General features: G+C 35.2%; 1 protein-coding gene across 16 annotated transcripts in view; it reads left to right on the forward strand.

The window, feature by feature from the left end:
* Positions 1 to 25,312, forward strand: part of LCOR (ligand dependent nuclear receptor corepressor) — a 126,715-nt gene that overhangs the window by 90,255 nt on the left and 11,148 nt on the right. For 8 of the 16 annotated variants that reach the window (XM_027112167.1, XM_027112166.1, XM_027112168.1 and 5 more), the window contains 2 exons: positions 1,109 to 1,396; positions 4,236 to 4,329. The exons of 1 other annotated variant lie outside the window; for it this stretch is intronic. In XM_027112167.1, the coding sequence (XP_026967968.1) occupies positions 1,159 to 1,396; positions 4,236 to 4,329 (332 nt within the window). In that variant the 5' untranslated portion in view covers positions 1,109 to 1,158. Of the gene's footprint in view, positions 1 to 1,108; positions 1,397 to 4,235; positions 4,330 to 6,903; positions 16,405 to 25,312 lie in introns of those variants that run through there. 7 more of the 16 variants (XM_027112177.1, XM_027112174.1, XM_027112176.1 and 4 more) reach the window with 4 other exon arrangements.

A 25,312-nucleotide genomic window follows, 5' to 3' on the forward strand; every position in this document is an offset into this window, starting at 1 on the left:
TTTTTAAGAACTATTTATTGATTGATTTGATTGATCCATTCATTACTCAACTAATATGAATGTATACTTTACACCAAGATTAGGTGCTGAGTATACAGGGGTAAACAAACATAATCTCTGCTTTTCTCAAAAAGCGTTTAGTCTCCCTGATAGCGTGTTAATGAGAGAGATGTGATGGTAATATATTTACACAAAGCATTTTCCATCTTATTTTACTTTCAAGGACTCTTCCAGTGCTGAAAGTTTTATGAGTTAATGAATTCATATGGTCTTTATTTTTAAATTAACATTGACTAGAAATTGATAATTTAGATGTTTGTTTTATTGCTTCCCTATCTATGGTGTTCAGTGGTTGGTAGAGTGTAAAGAACTTATGAAAAGTACATGGTCTTAGGCTTTTGAGATTTGGCATTTAAACTCAGCGCAGAGCATCTAAAAGTGTGGTCCCCTGATCAGCAGTATCTAGAAACTTGTTAGAAATGCCAGTTCCTGAGCTCACTCTAGAACTGCTAAATCAGTAACTCTGGAGATAGGACCCAGCAATCTGTTTTTACAGGCCCTCAAAGTGATTTTCATGAATATTAAAGTGTGACAACTATTGCCCTAGCCGATCATGAATCTTAATATTATCTCCTTTATAATCTTGATATGCCTTCAGACTTTTAGCAGAAAGTAAATTAAGCCTCATGAACTAAGCATTCCATTCTTCAATTATATAGGAAGCTATGGTTGAGGAAAGATCTAGGGGAAACCAGATGTAATCTATAGGTGGTAAACAGGGGAGTAATTATTTCATTTAAAAAGGGTTTTGGGATTTCTGTATCAGGTAAGTGATTCTTGCCCATAAGATATACTATTGGTTATCCCTTTATTTGACTTCATAATCGGGGGTGGGGGTGGTGTTTAGAAATAATTTTATTAAAATTTTATTTTTAAAAATCTGCAACTTTTATAAGCCTGGAGATTAAAAATATAACTCTAAGAGGGAATACTATTTTTAGGATATTGCATTTTAAGAAAAAAAATAAAATGAAATTTTGTTTGCTTGAAAGCTGTCTCTTTTTAGTACATTGTCCCACTTTAAAAGTAAATAAATCTTTGTTTACAGACAGTCCCTGGGTCTCCGACCCCAATATTCCCCTAGTGGCCCGTGAGATCATGCAGCGAATGATCCAACAATTTGCTGCTGAATATACCTCAAAAAATAGCTCTACTCAGGACCCCAGCCAGCCCAATAGCACAAAGAACCAAAGCCTGCTGAAAGCATCTCCAGTCACCACCTCTCCCACGGCTGCAACTACTCAGAACCCTGTGCTCAGCAAACTTCTCATGGCTGACCAAGACTCACCTCTGGACCTTACTGTCAGAAAGTCTCAGTCAGAACCTAGCGAACAAGGTATGGTTTGATGTCAAGATCTCCTCTGTCCAATTAGAATACTTTTAATTTGGGGAGAAAAACAAGTATTGGCAAGTAGGGCACCAGAAGCAATAATAGGATAAACTAATGTGATTTTTAAATTATTCCTGACTCTGCAATGATAGAGAAGAAGTATAAATTGGCTACTTTACCCATCAGTAGTTTGTAGTCATGATTGATGTACCACCCAGAAAGTTCGGTGGTTACAGCTGTTACTTCATATTTGTAGAAGTAGTTCACACTTTCCCAAGCATTGTCATATCCATTGTTTTTAAAACCCCTTTGAAAAATTAACTTTCCCCCCTTTCCATCAATGTTTAGGATTATCACCTATCTGAGAAATAAATGTATCTTGTCAGATAGAAGTTATATTCTGCAGATGAGATCATGAGGCAAAAATATGTGTTATTTGCATTTAAAAAAAAGAAACTCATGAGGTTAGAAATATTGAGAAGACAGTAGACACACTCCAGGTTGTTATCTGTATTCAGTATTTTATAAATACACACACATACATACATATACTGTATTATAAACTAATTAGAGTATTTTCAAAAGGTAATCTGTTGGTGAGGATCCTAATTAAGTGAAGAGGTTAAGAGGGTGTCAGTTTTGCATAGCAGATATTTCTTGAGTCTTTGAAAAGTTACTCTCAAGTAAATTAAATATCCGTGTTGATTTGTGATCTCATTTTACCTTTAATTTCACAAAGATGAAGTGAGCATTTCAACTCTGCCACTGTTTGAACCACTACAAATTGTAAATTGGTGATATCTGTAGTACTGAGATTTTATTGCCATAGAAATCTCATAAAAGTGTGGATTTATTGGTGAGAAATACATGTTTATTTTGCAAAGTAAATAAGTTTAATTCTTCTAAGAACCTCTTTGAAAGAACTTTATTTTGCTTATTTTAAGTTGTTTATGAAGGAATGACAATGGACTGGCTTTAGTTGCTTATCAAAGGATATTTTTCTAAATAGCTTTCCTTTGCCTTCTTTCTCTTTGTGTGTAGTGAGCAGCAATCAAAATCTCTGAAGTTCTGAGAGATTTCCTAGCAGGAGGCCTCCTAGACCTCCTAGTTGTACCTTTGGTTACCGTGTTTGTAAAGTTGTTCTTTTCTATTTTATTGAGGATTGTTTTCTTTACCACAGATTGGTAACTTTCATTAAAAATCTGTTTGCTCTAAATATTGCATTACAAGCTTCAGGTTTACAATAGAATGACAGCGTAGAGGTTGTATCTAAAGTATTAATAATGGAGATTAACAATACAAAAATACAAATTGGTCTAACTTCTTAAGGTTAGTGTCATGCTTGAGAGGTATGTTGTGTTGACAGCATGCTCTTACCAAGAGAAATTTGAACTAGATGATAGGATTATAGTACATAAACCTTAAATGAAACAAAATTTTTAAAAGTATATCTCCTAATGAATTTTAATGTGTTTTCAACTTAAATCACAATATTTTCAGTGGTAGATTTAAAATATGTTGCCTATAATATGATTAGACAGACTGAAAATAGTACTATCTTTGGTTGGAAATATTTTAAGCAGTGTTGCTTGTTAGGTATCTAATTGGGTTAGGTGGCTAATGGGATACTTGGTTCTATAAGATTACGTTTTTAGAAATATTAGTGACTCTAAAGGACAACACTTACTGTGTATGAGTTGTGGGCTTCTTTTGGTTTATAAACTCAGTTGCATATTTATTTCTAACTGCCTGAAATAGGGAGTTACAGTGTCCTCAGATATAAGTCCCAAGTGGGTTCTATATTGGGGTGATTTTTAACATAACTAGATAGCAGGCATCTCTGCAGGCCAACTGAAAATCAGAGGCATTGAGTATTATCTTTCTTCTCTGTTAATTTTGGACAGAATGGCAGCTTTAAAAGTTATTCAGACTATGAGTTTTCTTTTCTAGACATGTCTATGAGGGTAAAAAAGTCTTTGGGGGAGAATAAAGTCTTCTAATTTTATGTTCTAATAACATGAATTTGTGATTTGGTCTAGCATCAGTAAAAGAAAAAAATGGTTATCCCCCGAGGCTCCCATCAGTATCAAGACTGTTTCATTCTTCTTTCTTTCCTTAAACTTTGCTCATCAATTTATAATAGCTTATTCATCGAAAAACCTTGCCTTTATTAAATATCAGCAAGTAAATTTTGAATCTCTGCTGATTTTTCCCAAAAGATTGACTCCAAATACACAAGTTTTGCAGATGTGTCCGAAGAGGATACATGCAAATTATAAACAGTTAACAACTGGTTCATCTTACATATTATTTTGCACAGTTATATATGTTTACGATAACCATATAAACTTGTTTTTAAAATGACTTTTGTATTTAAATTTTTCCAAATCTAACTTTTATATACTCCTGGTGTTTCAGGTAGACTTAGCTCTTGAGAAATTTGGTTTTATAATTCATATGACATTATGGCATTAAACTCATATACTTTGATCAAGGTAAATTTAGAAAATGATGTCTCATAATTCCATGGCAGAACCTCATACTGTGTATAGTATCTCACTATATCTTAACATCTTTAGTGTTAATGCTTTACCTTTTCTTTTGCCCTATTAATGAAATATTTAACCCTTGGATATATGAGATATAACAAACTTTGCTAAGTTTATGTCACTTCAGGAGGAAAAATATCCTGATTCTATTAGTAAATTGGTTTTGTAACTCAAAATATATGGCTAGTTTTATCTGTTTAGTTGACTAAGCCTACTGCTTTGACATTTTTAGCCTATTCAGTTCTTATTTGCTCCCAGTTTTTAATATCCTCAGGTGTTTCTTTGTATCTCTACAGACGGTGTACTTGATCTATCCACTAAGAAAAGTCCATGTGCTGGCAGCACTTCCCTGAGCCATTCTCCAGGTTGCTCCAGTACTCAAGGGAACGGGTAAGGGAAAATATTTGTGGCCTTCCACAGTTTTATAGGGGACAGTTTATCAAAGATTGATGCCAATCTCCCCTGTATGTTTTAAAACTTGATCCTTTAGAATAACACTGTTACAGGTGAGCCTTTAGTAAAATTACTTTTAGTCTATCAATCAAGTAAAAGCACAATCTGAAATCTAGAATTGGCAAATATAGGTCAATTTTGCCAGTTTAGTACAAATAGTAAATAATCAGGAATATGGCAAGAATGTCTTTGGACTTTTTGTTGTTGAGTGTTTGGGAGTGTGAAACCCAACCTAAGTAATTCCAGAGTTCACATGTGAAGGCAGTATTCTGTGTGCTGAGGTTGTTGAATGAAAATTGGGCTCCAATATTTAACTTGGTATCTCTAATGATTGGAGTATGGGGGCTGTTCGTTTTTTTCTGGTTTGGTTTGGTTTGGTTTGGTTTGGTTTGGTTTGGTTTGGTTTGTTGATTTGAACTGCAGTTTTAATTCTGTGTGGCAGTTCAGAAAATAATTGTGTGTATTTTTTGTTTTTAATTAGATAAGACCGGTTGTAGATATTGATAGATAACCATCTTAGGCTGCCAAGACATTATTACATGCTCAGTTTTGATAGCGATTAGCAGACTAAAGTGAATTTTCTGACCACCTAGTTTTATGATGTAAGAATTGTCTAATTCTCCCTCTGTGTGTACATAGTAGCTATTTTAAATGGTCAGGTATTAATGAAGATGCTTAGATGCCATATTGGGAAGGCATTTCCATAAAACTGTGTTGTGACCAAAAATAAGCTTCATCTAAATATGAAACGTAACTTTGGTAAGTTAGTTAATATTTAGGTTTATTTAACTTTTAGAATAGCAACATGGGGAAGATGTTTAGATACCAAAGGAGTAAGCAGACGCTAAATGGACTAACCTTTTTCAACTTATTCTTAATTACCTTCAAATTGAAGGATTCCTTTACTGACTTCTGAAATGCTCCCTTTATTTTCTCTAAAATTTCATCATCTTCCTTTTTCTCTCCTTTATTCAGTCTAAAAATAACATTAATTTAATCCATTTTGCATAGTTTACTAACCATTTTTTCTTAAGCCCTTTTTTTCACTGTAGTTCATACTAAATATAGATCTAAGTCATCATGGTCCCAAATCATTTGGTTCCATTTATATGTCAGAAAACTTGAGTTATGTAATTAAGGACACACGTAAGAGAAGCCTAAGTGCTGTTTGCATAAATGCATCCCTTGCTTAAGATTCACTTTAAACTTGGCCACCAGGTCTATGTATTATATTGTTGAAATTGCTGTGTTTGTCCCTCTGCATGGAAAGTAAATGTTTTGATTGTGGTAGTGTTTTCTGGAAGACAAAAGCACCGGCAGTACTGGCCATCTTTTAGCTGAATTGTTATATGTTATTTACTGGTAACGTCAGAGTCCCTGTAGACTTTTGGAGAATATAGCTGGTTTACCATTATTTCTGCAAAGTTCCACTTTTGTGCCTAGTTAATGTAATTATTCCCCTTAGGCATACTTTACCAGTTGCCAGTTTTATCATTGATAATCTTTCTCTATTGTAAAAATGAAAGCCTTATGAATTAACTTTGTGTAAGTAGTTGATTTTTTTAAACATTATTTGAAAGCTGTCCACTTAAAATTTTAAAATTAATGTTTGGTATTTTAAGAAGAAGGGTTTTTTTTAACTAAAGAAAAATGCTAAAAAATTGTTTATATACCTCTGACAATAATTACTTTGAGTAGACTTTAAGGAACAAAGTTTTGGGGGAAATAAAGGGTAGTTTCTTTAAAGCTTGGATTATTTCAAATGGAAAATCAGTGGTACTCATGTATCTGCAACTAATGGTGTTTTAAAATGAAGAAGTGTGGTAAGTTATAATTCGATGGGTATTTTGTTTTGTTTTGTTTTGGGGTTTCCCCCCATGGGGCTGGTAGCCATGGTTTTTTTCCCAAGCAAAATAAGAAATGTCATTTGGAATTGTTTGATTTTTTGATAAGAACATCAACTTGTTTGTGGGATAAATGAGCAATTATCTGTGGGTTCCACCAATGTAACTTGTTCCAGTTTTATAGCTGGTTGTCATGAATGTTGAATTATGTTGCATTAAAATAAATTATTTGGCTTACTCTTTTATTACTGTACTTGTTTAGTGGTAACGTCACGTTGGTAACACAATTCTTTGTAGATCTACGGAGACTTGATGATTACTTTGTAATTAATAATTAAGGTGCTATTTTCAGACAGTTGCGCGAAACTTTTTCTCCGAATATTTGTGAACCCAACCAGAGACCAGCTGACAGGTTTAATTTTTCTTTGCCCAAAAGCTCTTGGTTTTTTTTCTTTTTGTTTTTTTGGTTTTTGTTTTTGTTTTTGTTTTTGTGAACAAGTTTAAAACTAACTGCCGAGACCATTTTTTTTAAATTTTAGAGAAAATAAATAAATAACACAAAGTGATGTTACCCAAGCAAGGCCTTCTAATAAAGGAGTGGTCCCCTCACCCATCCCTCCCTACCTGTGCAAGTCCTGCTCACATCAGTTTCCTTCCATCCAATTAGGCGACCTGGGAGACCCAGCCAGTACCGCCCAGACGGACTTCGGAGTGGTGATGGGGTACCTCCAAGAAGCTTACAGGATGGAACCAGGGAAGGTTTTGGACACTCCACATCACTCAAAGTTCCACTGGCTCGATCCCTGCAGATTAGTGAAGAACTACTGAGCAGAAACCAATTGTCCACAGCTGCCAGCCTTGGACCATCTGGATTACAGAATCATGGACAGCACTTAATATTATCCAGGGAAGCCTCTTGGGCAAAACCACATTATGAGTTCAACCTCAGCCGTATGAAGTTCAGGGGAAATGGTGCACTCAACAACATCAGTGACCTTCCTTTTCTTGCAGAAAACTCTGCCTTTCCAAAAATGGCACTTCAAGCAAAACAAGATGGGAAAAAGGATGTGAGCCATTCATCTCCTGTAGATTTAAAGATACCACAAGTTCGAGGAATGGATCTTTCTTGGGAAAATCGCACTGGTGATCAGTACAGCTATAGCTCTTTGGTAATGGGTTCACAAACGGAGAGCGCGCTTAGTAAAAAATTAAGGGCTATTCTTCCAAAACAAAATAGAAAAAGCATGTTAGATGCTGGACCCGATTCTTGGGGCTCAGATGCTGAGCAGTCTACCTCTGGACAGCCATATCCCACATCGGATCAAGAAGGAGATCCTGGCTCCAAGCAGCCTCGGAAGAAAAGAGGGCGTTACAGACAGTACAACAGTGAGATACTGGAGGAAGCAATCTCAGTGGTTATGAGTGGAAAAATGAGTGTTTCCAAAGCTCAGAGTATTTATGGGATTCCCCACAGTACACTGGAGTACAAAGTAAAGGAGAGGCTGGGCACTTTGAAAAACCCTCCAAAGAAAAAGATGAAGTTAATGAGGTCGGAGGGGCCAGATGTTTCTGTAAAGATTGAATTAGATCCCCAGGGAGAGGCAGCACAAAGTGCAAATGAATCAAAAAATGAGTAGGAATACTGTAGAGTGCCAATTACTGTACAAACTGGGTGAGCACTACTGCATTGTTCAGCTGTCATTGCTTGCACCTAACTTCATTTACTGTGACACTTGTTTCTTTGCAGATTTTGCATTGACTTGTGTGTACAGGGGTGAAAGGTGCATTCTGAATGTTGCATATTTTAAAATTTTCGTGTGCAGTATGGCTCGGGATATTGTTTGGCCTTTTGCATGTTTCTCTACAAAAGAGAATTGAGTTACCTCACAGAGAACAGATACATGGAAGTGGACTCCTTGCCTGTAGAGCCTGCATGCTTTTCTTTTTTTTTTCTTAAGTTATATTTGCCTTTATTTAAAAGAAAAGAAAAGAAAAGAAAAAAGCCCCCTTTTAGAGACCACCTCTGTCATATTGGGAGCTTTATTATTGCAAATTGGAAAGCCATCTTATGAAATTATTCACATTTTTTTCTTCTGAGATTCAACTAATTTAAGGGTTAAACTAAAGAAACTAAGAACAATGAACTTTTGAATTTAAGAAATTTGGCTATTCAATGATAAATAATTATTTGGGTCAATTAACATTTTATGATTTCCTTCTCACTATTAAGTTTACTTAACAAATTAGCAGTCTATTTAGTGCTCACCCAGAGGGGGGAAGGAGGTGGAAAATGTGCACACACTACCTTCAAAAATGCTTCAATTACGTTGTAACACTACCTTTGCTGTTACTTCATTTGGGATTTTCTAAGGGTAGAATTTGGTCTCACCAACAAGTGAGGATATAGCCTTATCTCATGGAGGACGAGCTCCGTTCTTACTCAGGAGCAGTCAGGGTACATTACATAAAACAATAGAGGATGCCTCATTTTAGCAAATTAAGTTTCTTTGTATTCTTAAATCCTTTTACAGATTTGATCATGTGCTAACTAACAACTAAATGTCAGTTGCAGCAACTATTTTAAAATATTTAAGATCTGTTTATTGGGGGATGGGAGAAATAGGGGGGAAATGTGTGTAATTATAATATTGCAAAAGTGGTATCTAGATTTTACAGCCTCAGTAATCTGCTCAAATATCCACATAAGTGAAGAATCCATGTTTGTGGTGAGAGAAAGAACACAACCCCAAGGTAACCTAAAATGATTTAGGTTGCATTTCAGTTCTGACAATAATTCAATCAGAAGTCAAGCTGCTTAGCAATTCTTTTTTAACTAATTCAGATACTAGTACAAGGGGGCAGGGGTTTTTTTTTTAGTTTTATTTGTTGCTTTGAACTCTTTTTTTCTTTTTTTTGGCATCCTACATACTGTCCCCTTCTTAACTTTTTCTCATATTTAGCTGAATTTTATGGTTGTTTAGCACACAGTTCAGGATCTTTCAGATTGTGTTTTGTATAAGCACTCCTTAAAGAACACCTAAGGTTTTTTTTTGAGATGGGCTTTTAAAATTACAGTGATACGGTTTGGAACATTTATTTTCTACAACTTTTTTGCAAGAATAACAGGTAAATAAAGCCCATGAAATTTAATTTTGCATTGTGACCAAATTAAAATTACTCTTTGTGCAAAACAAAATCCACCCCACATACACCCTATATTCTAATCTGCTGAGAAAGGTGGTCAGCCCCTTCTAAATGCTTAACCAAAAACAAACAAAAAAATCACTGGAGTTTTTGTGTAAAATAAAATCAAAACTTGGAGCGTTAAATTGAGGTTGATGATTTCTGATGGATACTAACAGTTTGAGAAGTAGGTCCAGATATTCCCAAGGCATAAATTCTTGCCTGGAAACTTTGGAGCAGTTAATTAGGTTAAGGATAGTTTTCCCTCAGCAACCTGTGTGTTCAAAGGTTAGGCACACCATTGCTGTTATTAAAATACACACATTCTTGACATAGCCTGGGCTTGGGTTCCTCTTTTGGTTTGGTTATTTTGTGTAGCAGTTTAATCAGTGGATGACTGAGCCTGTTTCCTCTTAGCTTTCTAGTCTTCTCAACAGAAAAAGCAGTTTGGGTTCAGAGCAGTGTATGACTCTGCAGTATTTTCTAGCCTAGCTGGAAGCTGCAATAAAAAATACTTAATGAAATGTATGGTTTTCATCTGCAGTTGAAGGAAGTTGTAGAAATTTTGCTGAAAGCAAAGGACTAAGCTTATGAAGGAACACCTCCTTTGTTCCACACTCGATTTGTCACACACAATTAATTGCAGCCATGGTACCTTTTTGCATGATGTTTGGGGGTATTCGGTAGCCCAAGATTGCTGCAAAAAGGTCCTTTGAGCAATTAATTTGTGCTTGTTTTTATCCCCTCAGAAAGGCATCATTAAAGGCCCATTTAAAAATCTGGCCCTAAAAGTTCAACTTTTGTAGAGTTTTACTGTTCAGAGAGGTTTTAATCCTATGTGGTAGTCTCTAAAGTGATGTATGAGTTGAGTTATGTAAATTTTGTCATTGTAGTGTACATGGAGTGATCATTTTACTAACATAAATATTTTCTATGTGTGTTTCAGTGGATGACAATCGAGCAGCAGAAGAATGGTGTGCCTACCCTTTAATGCTGCAGTTTAAATAAGAGAACTTGTATTGTGTCATTTCAGATTGTAGGCTGAGTTGTAAATAGTGAAAATTTGAGTACTTCTATTATTTGTTTTGGTTAGAAAGTGAATTTAAAAAACAAACCAAACTCTAAACTTTCTCAGATTAAAAGTCCTGAGACCTGAAGATTGTAATATTCATGTCTGTGAAGCTTTTAAACATTACACTTGAGATCAGTCATGACTTGATATTCAGGTAAATTTTCTTTTCCAAGAAGCTTTTGAATATTTCCTCCAAAGGTCGGTCGGTCTCTCTCTTTCTTTTTGAGTGTAGATTATTTTAAAGCACTAATTGCATTACACTGGTAACTGCAATATAAAATAGCCATTATTGTTTTGTGAAGCATGGTTGAAATTAGATAGTGGTCCCTTTTAAATTTCATGAGCCTCTCCAAAAAAAAATAAAATAAAATAAAAAAAAATACAGAAAGCTGCTGAATATTTCAAAAGATATATATTTTACCTTATTGTAGGTTTTGTAAAGTTAGTTTGTAACATTCAGGTGCACTTTTAATGTTAAATTTTGTGTTCAGAGTTCCATTATACCATGTGTTTCTTGGATGTGGCTCATCACGTGGCTGGCTGTCATGTCAGTCTTGGTGCCGCAGTGATCCCGTAATATTTGGTTTCCCTCTTGATTTGCCACTATTCTGTATTGGCACTTTCAGTGTAGATATTCTAGTTTGGGAACATCCTCATAAATGTGTAATAGAGATTGGTCTATTCGCATGCTTAATTTCTGCTAATCAGAGTTTTGCATGGCCCAAACAACAGCTGACCATTTTTATGGTATGGGAAAGTATAGTTCACAGCTATCTTTGTCACAAAAGCCTTTTCTCCTTTCATTTTTCAGTAGGCAGATGATGACATTACTCCAACTCTATGATATGACTCAAAATAATATTAGGAGATAATGTATTTAAAATCAACTCCTACATTTTTTTATGAGAGAACATAGATGTAGAGTAGATAAGCTATGGCACTATAAAATCAAAAACACTAATTCCGTGGAAGGATATCTAGTTGGTATTTTTATCATTAGCTTTCTCACTTTTGAAACAGTCATCAAGCTTGACAGTAATGTAGTATATTACTTTTGTTTAGTAGGCTTACAGGTGACTGAACTGTGTTTGTGATGAGCTATACACTTTATTCTGTTCCCCAAATACCGTGAAGGACAAGGTCTCTCTTTCAGGAAAAATAATTTATATTTGTGTATAATACTTTTTAATGTTAAGTTTGTTGTTATTCTGAAGTTTAGATGTTGCTTGATAAACCTTTGCTGCAGCAGATCATGGATATGAGTAAGGCTTTGTGTGATAATAGGGGTCCTTAAGTGAAGTTAATTACTGTTCAGTTCTGGTGAGCAAGCTCAACAAGTGTGAAGTGTGTATTAGCTTTATTTGGTACACTTTTACTTTACAATATTGAAGTGCTTTTAGAACTCTGGTTATCTTATATAAACCATTACCTCAACCAGTTGGCATTTCCATTCCCCAACATTTTACCTGAGCTATATATAAGATGAGCTATATGGGATCAGATAGTAAAACAGTAAGGCACAATGAGAAGTTTAGTTCCCAATTTTCTGGAGAGAACTCTAAATTAAACTAAAAATGACTACCTGCAAAGGCCCGTATCATAACTACCTTCTGTCATTAGGCAGTACATAGCAGCCTTGGAGCTGCTAGTGAGCTATGTGTTCTCCCCCTGCCCCCAAGTAAGCACATGGTGCGAGGCTGGGTTCTAAGCCTTTGTGAGTCTCTTATATTTCATTGACCCACAATAGTGAAGCTTGGATTCAGTTATTTTTATAAAACAAATTATTGAGGCAGCCCAATGTCAGAACCTGAAATTATTTTGAGTAGTTACAGCAGATATGACAGCTCAGTGTCATTTTCTTAACAGCTATTATCCCTGTAGATTTAATTTTCAAGCTACATATTTTTGCTTTTGAAATTATTCTTTCTTTAACTAAATGCCAGAGGTTGTTTTCATGTGAACCATCCTTTTCTGATATGTATATATTCAGGTTGCTGTCATTGGTGATGGAATATGGCAATAGACTGAATTGTTCCACTTAGTCTTTTATAGGAGACATTAAAATTTACAGGTTAAATTTTGACCTTCATGAAGATATCAAAGATTGTTTTCCTTGTTACCTTTCCATTATAATTAGGTCTTCATTAATACTACGGTCAAGCCAGTGTTATTAAACTTAATGGCTTTAACCAAACAGCCCATTTGGAAACTTTATTAAGCTATATAGGGATTTTTTTTTTAATCTAATTGCTTTCAAGCTCTACTGAAAAGGAAAAAAGTATAATCGTGGTACAAGGAATGCAGACCTCCAAAGTCTTCTTAGGTTTTTTTTGGATACATTCTGTCCTTGAGACTTAAGTAGGATTTGTGAACATGGTGACTGAAGGGAAAATAGAGGAAATTCTTTGCATATTCTCTGTCTCTTATTCCCAAATAAACTCCCAGTTGCCTTTTAAAGAAGCAGACATTATCCCTGTAGCTGTGTGCCCTAAGTGTTATGAAGGAGATTGGAGGAGGGAGTTGGGAAGTAGGATGGGGAAAGTATGTAGATCAGGAAAAGCTAAAGATTCTGCCCTACAATACTAAAAATGAGTTGCAGGATAGATAACATGGTAAAATTGGGCCACCTTCATTTGATAGTCAGAAAAATCTTTTAGAGTGTTTGAAAAGTGAGAATAAAGGCAAATTAACATTGGCTTGACAATAAAATATGAGTTAATTCTGCAACTATTAGGAGGGTAATTTTAAGGTTTCCAGTTCATTTATAGCTATATCAATAAAAGCCGAAAAGCAAGCACTTTTAGTTAATGATAAATTTATTGGATGTAGCAAATATTATAATATTTAATCTTTATTGTTTGAATATGGAATTAAACTCTTTACCCCATCTTGAACTGTCATTGAACAGGCTCAAGATGATCTTTTCAACACTGGAAATGACCCTACACACATACCAAAAAAATCTAAAGCAGTAAGACATATTTGAAGATCCATACCTCTTAGACTTTTTAGATTTGTCTTGGGAAAGAATTTATGAACCTGTAACCAGTATTAGTGCAGTCTTGGGTTCCTTGTTCTGCATAATTGCACCCTTTCTCAGGTATGTCCTGAAAACATAAATTTTAAAATAATCTCTTTAGAGATTAGATTCTCAGTGGATAGTGTGTAAGGGGACTGGGGGAGGGGGGTGGGAGGGTTGGACACAGGACACTGACACAGTAGGGCAGGGATTTTTAACATACAATAGCCAAATAGAATTTCAATCTACAATATTTTTAGCCCCTCAGAATGAGTTGAACAACATCTGTTATTTGGTAAATACCCGGTGCTACACTCCTAAAAGTCTTTTGTTTCATCCAGGTGACTTTGTTTCCTGCTTGGTGGAAGGGTATATAGTAAACTTTACTGTCACTAGGAAAGCACTTGTCTGAAATGTTTAAAGTACTAGAAAAGGGATAATTCAGCACTTTTTCTGTTACAACACTAAAGTCTTAATTTATCTTCAGAGTCTTAGGTACTGTAAGTTTTAGGGTGATTATTTAAAAATATAAAACATACTACATAATATGGGGTCAGATCACATTTATATGAGTAATTCTTGTCTTATTTTTTAAAAAGACAATAACATTTTGTACCTTTCAAGCAATTCCAAGTGATTGCCTCATTTTCCCCATTTCATTAAGCATTTCAGGCTAAGAATTTGGAATTTGAGAGGAGGTGAGGGGGAAGTTCCCCAAAATGAAAAATTGTGTCAGACAGTTTTAGAAAAATAAATCGCTAGGAAAATGGGTAGGGATTCTCTCTCCCTTTAAGTCTTCAGGGAATGAGCAGTATTTAGAATCTTTGGCTGAAATTCAGGCCTTTTTACTGTGTAAATTTTTAATATTAATTCACTGACATGCTTTTTACATCAGAGGACTGAAAATGGATCTTAATGTTTTTAAGTTGTGGAAGGGTATATTTCTAAAATGAAGGGGGGGATAATTAACTAGGTTAGTATACCAGCATTAGTAAGTTTAAGGAATTTTAGTATGTAATAGCAAAGTGTTTGATTAAAAGTCTAATCCTATATTGCTAGTCAAAATTATAGTTACATTCTGATCTAGGAAAGATATAGTCATTGGATATTGATATGCTGTGCTGTCAGAAAACCAGACTAAGATAGAAACCTTTATCTGACTCCCACATGTTGCTTGTTCTGATGGGATGTATACTTTACAGCAGCTTGTTGCTGCTTTGAGAAGAAACATATAAACTATACATTCGGAGTGTTTGCGTATAATTCTTTATAACCTCCACTTTAAACTGTCAAACATTGGTATTTTATCAGTCCACACTGTTAAATATAGCTAATGTTCTTAGGAATCCAACTTGTACACACTGTTTAAAAACCCTCAGGGACAGTTTACACACTATTCTCACTCAATTCAGGTACTTTGATGCTATTCTTAAACCTAACAGTGACTTGTATTTTTCTGTTTTGCTTTTATTTTGACGTGCTGGTAGCACATCCTTGATGAATGTCAACTTAAAAACTCAGTTCAGGTATCCAGGTATAACTCAGCCAAACAGATTTTAAAGCTGCATATAACTCTCCAGCACACGGTGCCTCACACTCTTATAGTGGCATTCTATATATTCAGTTATTACTACTGAGCAGATAATATGGGGGTTCCTGTTAACAGTGTATTTAAAAAGACAAAATGTGCATAAATGTATAGCCAGCACATGCAACACATACACATACACAGTTAAACTATATATTTTTAAATGCCACTAATAGCCAGCACAATTAAACGACATTCCTTGCTGCTTCTGTAAGCTATAACAGATGCAGTTCTTCCTCAATGTGGCTCTTGCTTCTTCACCATACTACTACTAAATTCAAGCACTGGTCCTTGGGTGTCTGACCTCTACATTCTAGTTTATGCAATGTCTTTAGAGAATTCTGTGCACTGGCCACTGTGATGGAACCGTTGGGCCAGGAGTGCTCTGATTTTATTAGTAGTGATTCTGCCAAAGTTGGTGTTGTAACATGAGTATGTAAATGTCAAAAAAAATTAGCAGAGGTCTAGGACTACATATCAGCAGACAATTCTGTCAGTATATTTTGTAGCCTAGAAGTCCTCAATGACAAGTTTCTTCTGATGTGAAGTTCTAATTCCAGTGTTTTAGCCCTTTGCATCTCTAATGTTAAGACTTGTCTGTTAGAGGTCTTTATTCTTTAAAACTCCTTTTGTTTTCTGCAGTACTGTCTGTGGTTAACAAAATAGATTATTCCTCTGCTTTAGTATTTGATATCTTACATCTAAAAGGAATTCTCCATATATAAAACCCATAGCCTTTGAAGATACGGAAAATGGCATCTTTCAGATTTCTAGAAGTTCAAGTGTCATGCAACAAAACAGGAACCCCCTTTACTCTTATGGACCTCATTTCAATATACTGTTTACAGTTTGACGGAATTGTATAATTTAATATTTCTCTTGTACTGTAGTTTATATTTATTTACAGATTTTTTTGTACTGTGTGATTTGAGCTTTTGTTCCTTGCTATGACCAACATGTATGTAGTAGAGCACTTACGATCACAACTTAAGTTTTTTGGTTTGATTGCACTACATTAATTTTTTAATGCAGTTCTGATTTTTGACTGGACTAAAAATAAGCTGTGTCTTAATGTATGTGATGAGTACTTAAAATTTTAATCCATGTGGTCCCCTTTTTTTTGCATTCTATGTCAAACGCGCTAGTTCTTTCGTGCATGTGTAAGATTTAATGGTTCCATTGTATTATTTGACCATGACATTTTGGAGAAACATTCCCAGCTGTAATGTTGTGTATGGTAGTTCTCACTGGATGCTAGACTTTTCAAAACCACTATTCTTCTAATAAATTTTGTTGTGAAAACTGTCTTAAAAGCTTGGTTTCTACTTCTTAAGATTATGATGCTTTTTTTACAAATCCACAAAAGGGGTAAGATTTCAACGTGCACTGTAAATGCACTTGGTAATCAAAGCTTGTAATTTTTTGTGATAAATTATTTCCAGATGAAATCCCTTAGATAACTAGAAGTTGATGCTTCAAAATTGTGCTTCAGTATTTGGATTCGGTACTGCCTTGTAACCCTGTCTCTCTACTAATTTGATACTCCCCCTACCTCAGCTTTCTTCATTGGATTATTCACTTTAAATATTATCAGCTAAACAAGATACATTCACGTTTTCATAATACCTGCTTGCTGAACTTAATTTTTCATAATCTTCTTAGAGTAAAACTTTATTCTGGGATTACTTGCCAAAAAGAATAATGTTTTGTTTTGTTTGCTCTTGAGGCAGAAGTGTGAAAGCGCTGTCAATTCAATTAAGGTTATTATAGTAATTCAGATTCTTGGGAGAATGCTGGTATTTCCTTTTACCAGACAAATAACAGCATATATGTTGCTCAACATTTATATTGTGGGTTTTAGAAACGGGGTGTAAAAAAAGTTTTGTATTACAAAGTGATTTCTGTTGTAAAGTGGTTAGGAAGGAACAACTGATAAAGTTGTTAAAGTTGATAAACAACTGATAAAAACAGCTTTACAGTGATAAAGATCAGAAATGATAAGCAAAATGTTTTAGAAAGCTCCTTTTTCAAGCTCATGATATTCATGTAATATAGGTTGGTTGAAGTGATTTGCAGTCATTTCTAATGGAATTTTGTATTTTTTAATGACGTTATTGTTGGTAGTTGGTCTAGATTATCTTTCAGTTAATTTTTTTGGTCTCATTTCTTTGGCTGCCTAGCTAACACTTTGTGCCTTTTGGCCTGTTGTTTATAAAATCGGAAATCTTGCTGGTACTACAGGCTTGTTTCCTTGCTTCACTTGTTCCCCTTACTCAGTTATGCCATGTGTCTATAGAACATTTTTATAGAAACCTAATTATTATTTCTTTGTATAAAGCTATAACTACGTGTTTCTTGTCATTATCCATTTTAGACTGGTGGCCAGGTCAGTTGTAGTAGGATTATAATCTAGCATCTCATCAATGAATTTACTTTAGTGATCCTATCTTCATGTTGATACTTAGCTCTTCAGTTATGACCTGATTTTTAAAAAGGACTTATTTCTTCTAATCCAAAATTTTCTTCTCTGATTCTGCTGATACTTTGGAATTAATGCAGGAACTCTTGGGAATCAGGGAAACTGCATAAGGGAAATGGAGTGGAAAAAATGGAAAATGGTATCTGCTTTCTGAGTTGTGGAGTTGTTATTTTTTCCTCAAGGACTGTGAACTCCTCTCACCAGACACTTGTATTCAAATGTAAAAACATACACCCAAGTCATATGTTGTTAGATTTTGTAGCTGATATGAGTGAAAACCTTTTTTTAACAAAGTATTTATTTATTAAGTAACATTAAGAGATAACTGTTCTTGTATTCAGAGTATCCACTTTATCATTATTTGCTTCCAAATGGTAAGCATTTTAACACAGAATTTTAGTCATCATATTCACCTTATAAGTTGTTGGACTTTTTGCTGTTTAGGGGGAAGTGGTTAGTGTATCAAACTGCATTTACAAGTGGAGTAGACAGGCTTGTTTTCAGAGGTTAGTGGAAAAGAAATGTTCTCAGAACATTTTAAAAGATTGATAGGTATATAATGAATAGTTTAAGTCATGATTTGGTTGGAGTTCAGCGTGGAAGTAAGCAAAAGTATATCAAAATTCATAAGTATGAAATCTTATTGAGCCTGGAGCTTTTTATAGGCGTGTAAGAATACTGTTGTTTATTGACTGGTAGTTTTAAAATGTTCATTGTACTTTTCTTGCCCACTTTTATTTGATCAGCAGTTTGGAGTGATAAGGGATTATTTGGTAATATAAATTTCTTGCAACTTGGTGTACTAGAAAGATCACTTGTTTTTTTCGTCTGTAAAGTGAGCGTTGTCCTGAATGCCTTTTAGGCCCCATTTCAACTCTGCGTCTGTTAAAAATGCAACTGTCTATTTAAATGTGTGACAAATACACCAATTATATCTGTTCAAACATTGAGAAATACAGTAGCAACCCTTTATTAAATAATAAGTTCTTATAAACCTTAGGTCTTTGCAGCATTTTCTAAAGGAAAATGATGCCTTTTATTTAAAGCAGATCCATTTTGTTAAGTTTTTGTTATGAATTGTATGAATGTGACAGTGCTTTTGCAAAAATTAGATTGAGCAGTTACTTTTTCTGATTAATTTTAAAGTATGTTATTCATAGTTTCTGTTCTGATTGTGTGCAGGCTAGTTCTGCTTTGAATGTTAGAGCACAGAGAGTTCTGGGGATCATTGGATATACTCAATGAAAATCAATCTTTTAACAATACAGATGCCTGGGTCAGTTTATAAGAGTGAGACTTGAACATGTTATATATTTTCAAATTGTAACAGGTTTTTTTGTTTTGTTTGCATTTTTAAAGTTTGTTTATTCAACAGATCTCTTTCTAATTGTGTCAAAAGACATAAAATTTACAGACTTAAAGGTTTTTAAGTGTATGGTTTAGTAGTGTTAAGTATATTCACATTGTTGTGACCATAGTGGGTTTATTAACCCACTGATTAAACACTGTTGGTCCCATCCTAATCTTTCATTTTTAAAATGAAAAATAAGGAACTTGGGGTCTTTAAGGGACTTGCCCGCCCTCCTCACATAATGAGTTGCCCTTAATACTCATGATTCCAAACCATTATACTTATCTTTATACTTATACCACTTTGGCACTCTTGACTCAACTTAGAATGAGGGATTTAATCTAATATTTTTCTTTTAGATTCACTTTTAACTAATTAAATCTTAGCTGTTAATTAAATCAACTAATTTTATTCTTGAATAAACTTACATTGCTTTTTAGGAAGAGAATTAAATCTGTATTTAATTATGAAATTCCCACTAAAGAAATTACATTTGAGGCATTTAAAACTTCATTGTTAAATAGAAATCAGTATTATTGACTCAGTACTGGAAGAGGTGAATAGGTAGGGCATAGAGAGAAGAGTAGAGAATATCCCAAGTTTAAGAGATAGAATTTGATGGGCCTGGCTTAAAATCCCAGCCCTTCTACTTTCTTAGTACATGGTCTTGGACAAGTTATTGAACCTTTCTGAGCCTTAGTTTTCTTATGTGTGAAAGGGGTTTATGCGACCCACCTCATAGATTTGCTGTGAGGCTTAAATGAGATTCTGTATGTAAAATACTTAGCACTATGCCAGGCTCTTTGCAAGTGCTCAATAAATGAAAACTAGGAGTGAAAGCACCTGGCAGGAGTTAATTTAGTATGAGAGGTAAGGAGAGTGAGAAAATCCCATTGAAAGTTGTGGAGGAAGCTGTTTATATTGATTAGAACTTGGAAAGTGAGGCAGATGAGTTTATATTAGACTGGGATATTGGGCAGCCAATCTTGTTTTAACTGTAAAATGAGAGATGGAGAAATGTTGGAACTATAATTGAAACCTGGAATGCTGCTTTTCTGATTTCTTGGTCCTGTTTGAGAGGAATATTATCAAAATTATCAGTCATTCTTTATTTCTTTTCAAAGATTAAGTGGAATAAAAGTTGTTTGGAAAGTAGAAGAATTTATAGAATTTATTTTCCTTTCCACTGTATAGAGTTTTTTGTATTTTCAAGGTTGAAATTTTACATGCTTCGAATCTGTAGATTTTTCTTTTTATGTGGTGGTAGTTTGTATAACACAATGTAAGATCTAGGTGGGGATGTGTGTGTGCTTATGTGTTTGATCATCAAACCTTTAGTTTTCCAGTGAAAGAATCTGGGGACTCTACTGCCTGTTTAATGAGATTCTAATTACGCTCTTACCAAATGGGAGTTCTGTGCATTTCAAACAGATAAATCAGATCATAGCTAGCACAGTTTAGAGGTGTTCATTTCAGCGTCTATTAAAATGACTTGAGACATTTTTCCCAGGAAAGCCTAGTAGTATAATTTTAGCTAGATAGAGATGGACTAAGAAGAAAATAACGAGGGTAGCAGACTCTCGTGAGATGCCAGGAATTGGTGAGTCTGTGTAGACCAGCTCTGCAAACTTAATCAGCCAGTTATATCTTACTAGTAAGTTATAAGATCAGTTCAGGGGGTTCTAACCAACATTTTAAAAAGAAATTAAAAAGAAAAAAGAATCAGAGTACATAGCATATAATACGGATAAATATTTTGTTGAATCTTATGTGTTGTCATACACATACAAACTAGGATGTGATGTGTGTACTGAGTTACTTTGTAAGAAGTATTTCTTGTTTTTGGTTGCAGTCAGAAATTCTAATGGCTTCTGAAAGCCATTATGTAAACCATACCTTTTCATACTTGTTTTTTTGGTGCCAGCAACCTCCTGTGTGCTTACAGTTCGGAGCCTACACTCTTACTGTCTGACCTTCAAAATTCCCTTCCTTTCCCTGCCTCCTTGATTTGAATTCATTTTCTTTGAAAGCTTTTTCTCTTCCCTTCTGATTATGTGTCAAAATGTTACCTCTGCCCTTTTCAGTTCCCTTGAAAAGTGTCTTGGGAAAATTATTTTCACTACATAGTAATTTATTTGGTTAGTTTGTTCATCACTTACTTATGCCTGAGATGTACTAAGCCCCAGTTTTTAGGCAGTGAAGCTACCACGTTAAAAAGGCCAAAGTCCTGGACCTATAGAAAGGTTCACAATCCAATGGAGGGGGTAGCCACGTCAGCTGTTACCGTGCAGCATAAGCGCTATTTATAAAAGATAGACGCAAACCATGAGAGTATAGTGAGAAAGAAAGAACACGGCCCACAGGGAGAAGGTGCTAAAAGAGGATGGACTGTGAGCAGTGGGAAATTGACTGAAATTTTATGCAGAAAAAGTGACGAGATCATATTTGGGCTCTAGGAAGATGGCAGTTCTGGGTAATGTGCAGCAAACTGTAAAATGAAGAGGAGAAATAGTGACAGGGAGCTTAGAATATAGTGTTCTCCAAGGGAAGTCGAATCAGTATAGGTGAACTGGATAGTACATTGGAAGCAAGAGAAGTGGTGAAACTAAGGATAAGGATTGAGGTAGAGTAAGTACCTAAGTTGAGTATTTGTGCCTGTGTGTGTACATATGCATATACATTTGCTTATATTTTGTCTTCCAATATTCCTAAATAAACCTCAAATATACAGATGATTCTGCTTAGTTCCCCTCACTCCAGTACATCTCCAACAGTAGCCTTGAGTGTTTCCAGAGAGAGGTGGGATAAGGGATGGTTATAAAAGGACCGTTAATTCCAAGAGCACCCCAGAGAGAATGGTAGACATAAAAATAGTTTTCTTACTGTACTTTAAATTCTAAAGTATATATACCTCCTCTAACATTCATGAGGTGAACACGTGAGGAATAACATTAAATCTTGTATAAATTACCTTAGGAATCATTTTAAATTTTAAGTCCTTTTACATTTTACAAAGTGGTCTAGGTCCTTTAAATAATTAGTTAATACAATACTTAGGAGTGCTGTCATTGTGTCAATTTTAAGTGATTTATTATATGACAACAAAAGTAGAATTTGCCACTTTTAAGTATTATGGCACAGATTTGTATGGTTTCAAGAGTGGAGATTTAGAACCTCAAGAGAACATGAGAAAAGGTATAGAAGATCCCATAAAAATCACAAAAGACTCAGGACACTATTAGATAACTGCTTATTTGGATATTTATGTAATCTGCTAGTTTCCTTTCACCCAAAAAGAAACTAGGAATATATGTCAAAAAGCATACCACTTTATTTCTTGAGAGGGAAAAACATTTGTGTTGCAGAGATCTGTCATGTGAACTCTTAAATGTTCTTTTGGTTTCTGTTTGTTTGTGTCAGCTCCCCATGCCTCCTTTAGGTCTCCATCTGCATACACAGTGCCCTGCAAAGTGGTAGTGTGGGTTTTTGAGGTTATCATTATTATCGTCATTATTATTACTACAAAAGAAATATATTCCTCTTGTAGTGGAAATCTTGTGTGGACTGACTCCTGTCAGTTGCACTCCAGGGAAACTGTGCACAGTTCTTGGCCACTGCTGGGCCTTGACAAATGTTTCTTTCCCTTTACCCCCTTGAAGAGAGCATCATGATATGGTACATTTTCTCTCACTTGGGGAAGTGAGCGCCTCTATATCCTGCCTAAACAGTGGTATTTTTTTAGTCTATCATCGTCCTGGTCATTTAAAGGGAATTGAAGAGCAATTTCCCCCAAAGAACAACATAGATTTTAAACCCCTACTTGACAGATACAAAAACAAAAAAGGAAATAGACTAGACTCACTGACTTGTCATGAGCTCTCATGTATCCTGACCTAAAATGTCAGCTGTGCCTTTAAGATCAGATGGCTCTTTAATCTGGTTTCAGTAATTCAGTGAGTCTAGGTCTAGGGACAGACACTTCTGCAGTTTCAAATCAACCATGAGCAGAGGTCTGTCCTCTTTGTCTGAAGTTACTGTAGTATTTTCTAAAGTCTATTGCAAAGTGTTTTCTAAGAATTCTTAGTTATAATACTCATTAGATAAATAATTTAGATTTGTGTTCTCATCAAATCAGTATTTAGTTATATCATTTAGGGATATTTCTTCCCCCACTTCCAGGAACTGTCATCTTTAAACTTTACACCATCCAGTCCAAAATCCCCTTTCACTGCCTCTGAACCCTCCCTCCTTTTGTTTACATTAATTAACACCAAATGTAATGTAATATGGTCATGCATGCATAGTCTTACCTGGGATGATAGAAGCAAAAATCAGTTTGATAGAGGGGAAAAAATTTTTTCAGAAGTAAATAGTTTGACAGAAGTGTCTGTTTTGTGAGCCTATTACATTCCTAGAGAGGAGATGGAAACATTGGACTGTTGTGTTTAATGACCCCTTGCTCTGACTTCTGACTCACCAAGTAACTTTCTGATTATATTTCGGCTTCCCAGGTACCTTTGCTATAGGGTGAAAATGCGTTAAAGAGTGAACATAAGGATCTCCTTGATAATTATATTTTTTATTGTAATTTAATAAATTTGACAATCTAGCTAAACTTACGAGAAACAGAAGATACAATATACAAGCCTTAAATGCTTCTCTCATATTTAGATCTACTCTAAATAATAGCCTTTTATTAAACCATGAGGTACAGAAAAGCTAGCAAATTACGGCTTCATGTCCAGTAAGCACCCTCCGAAGTACTTCTCCTTTCCCCCAGTTTAGTATTAATTCATAATTTTTTGAACCTTTGTTCTGCCCTGTTTTTACTGAACTTAGTTAAGAACACAGTAAACTTAGAAAGTTATCACAAAGGGATTGCATGTCTTTTGTTTTTTTTTTTTGGCGGTACGCGGGCCTCTCACTGTTGTGGCCTCTCCTGTTGCGGAGCACAGGCTCTGGACGCGCAGGCTCAGCGGCCATGGCTCACGGGCTGTGGGATCTTCCCGGATCGGGGCACGAACCCGTGTCCCCTGCATCACCAGGTGGACTCTCAACCACTGCGCCACCAGGGAAGCCCATGTCTTTTGTTTTAAAGAAGTAGTTCTCAACTATTCTTCCACTCCACACCTAAGCAAGATGCCATGTTGCCATCAGCAAGAGTGGCTCACTGAGGACTCTTACAGGGTGAAGAGTTACAGGTACATCTTGGGTTTGGAACCCACCCCCATCTCACCATCACCCACAATTCTGATCTCTCCTTAACCCCAACTTTGAAATCTTTTTCTGTCTAAATCCATCTAAATTCTATCTAAATCCAAATTTAGATAATTAGCTTTTCAGCCACCTGGAAATCAGGTGTTAAGCTGTCTGATTTTAAGAGGCCACTTTCTATTCTGTGATCTTAAGAACTTTATTTCTCACTTTTCTATGTCACATTTGCTTACCCTTTTACTGTTTCTCCTAGTTCAGTTCTAGGGAAAGAAAACTTGATTGTTCAGTACTTTACACATACAACTATACATGGCCTTTTAGACAGTGAAGAAAAACCTCCATACCCCATGCTTGTCTTCTCCACTACACACACACTCACAGTTTTGTCACAGCCCTTAGAGTATTCCTGTATCCAGGTATGAAAGATACAGAGATGTGAAATAGCCAAGGGTAGATGCATTTCCCAGTGAAGAGTGAGGACTTGTCAGCAGACTTATCCAGACCCTTGAACATACTTATATTTTCTGTGCTTAAAGGACCAGAAGTAAGGAATTAGGGAACATAATTTCAGATTATTATCTGGTAAAAATTACAACTCTTACTGCCTTTAAGCAGGGCAAACAATGCATTTTTATGTTTTCCTGTATTTAAAGAGAATCAAGCTAAATTAATTTATAACTCTTAACTATTTGGTCCACTCTGTCTAAAGTATTGTCTCAAGCTTTCTCTCCCCTTCTGTTTTCCTGGGATTATCTTTTCCTCCTTCTAAGATTAGCTCTCATCCAAACATCATTCACTCTCTCTGTTGATCATTTTCAGTCAAAAAGAATATATTTTGGTCATCAATGATGTTGCATTGATGATTGGTAGTTACAGAGCAGATACTGAGAGACTACCTGAATCCATCCGTCCCACATTCTAGACTCTTAAAAAATTGTCATTTCAGCTCTCTACCACATCTCTTTTCTATTTGATCTCTTACCCTAAGAGAACATAGGCATTGACCATCCACCATTTATATTAACCACAGGAATGTTTTCCTTTGGAGATTTAAGTATTACGCGGTATTGACAAAGTAGGCGAGTTCAGCTCTGTCTAACCTCTGATCTAGAAAAACATCATTGAGTAAATCATTAAAGATAGGGTTGTGAAACAACACATCATTCTTAA

This window comes from Aethalodelphis obliquidens, unplaced genomic scaffold (assembly GCF_003676395.1).
Source record: "Aethalodelphis obliquidens isolate GAN/ISIS:26980383/991018 unplaced genomic scaffold, ASM367639v1 scaffold11, whole genome shotgun sequence".
Lineage (NCBI taxonomy): Eukaryota > Metazoa > Chordata > Mammalia > Artiodactyla > Delphinidae > Aethalodelphis > Aethalodelphis obliquidens.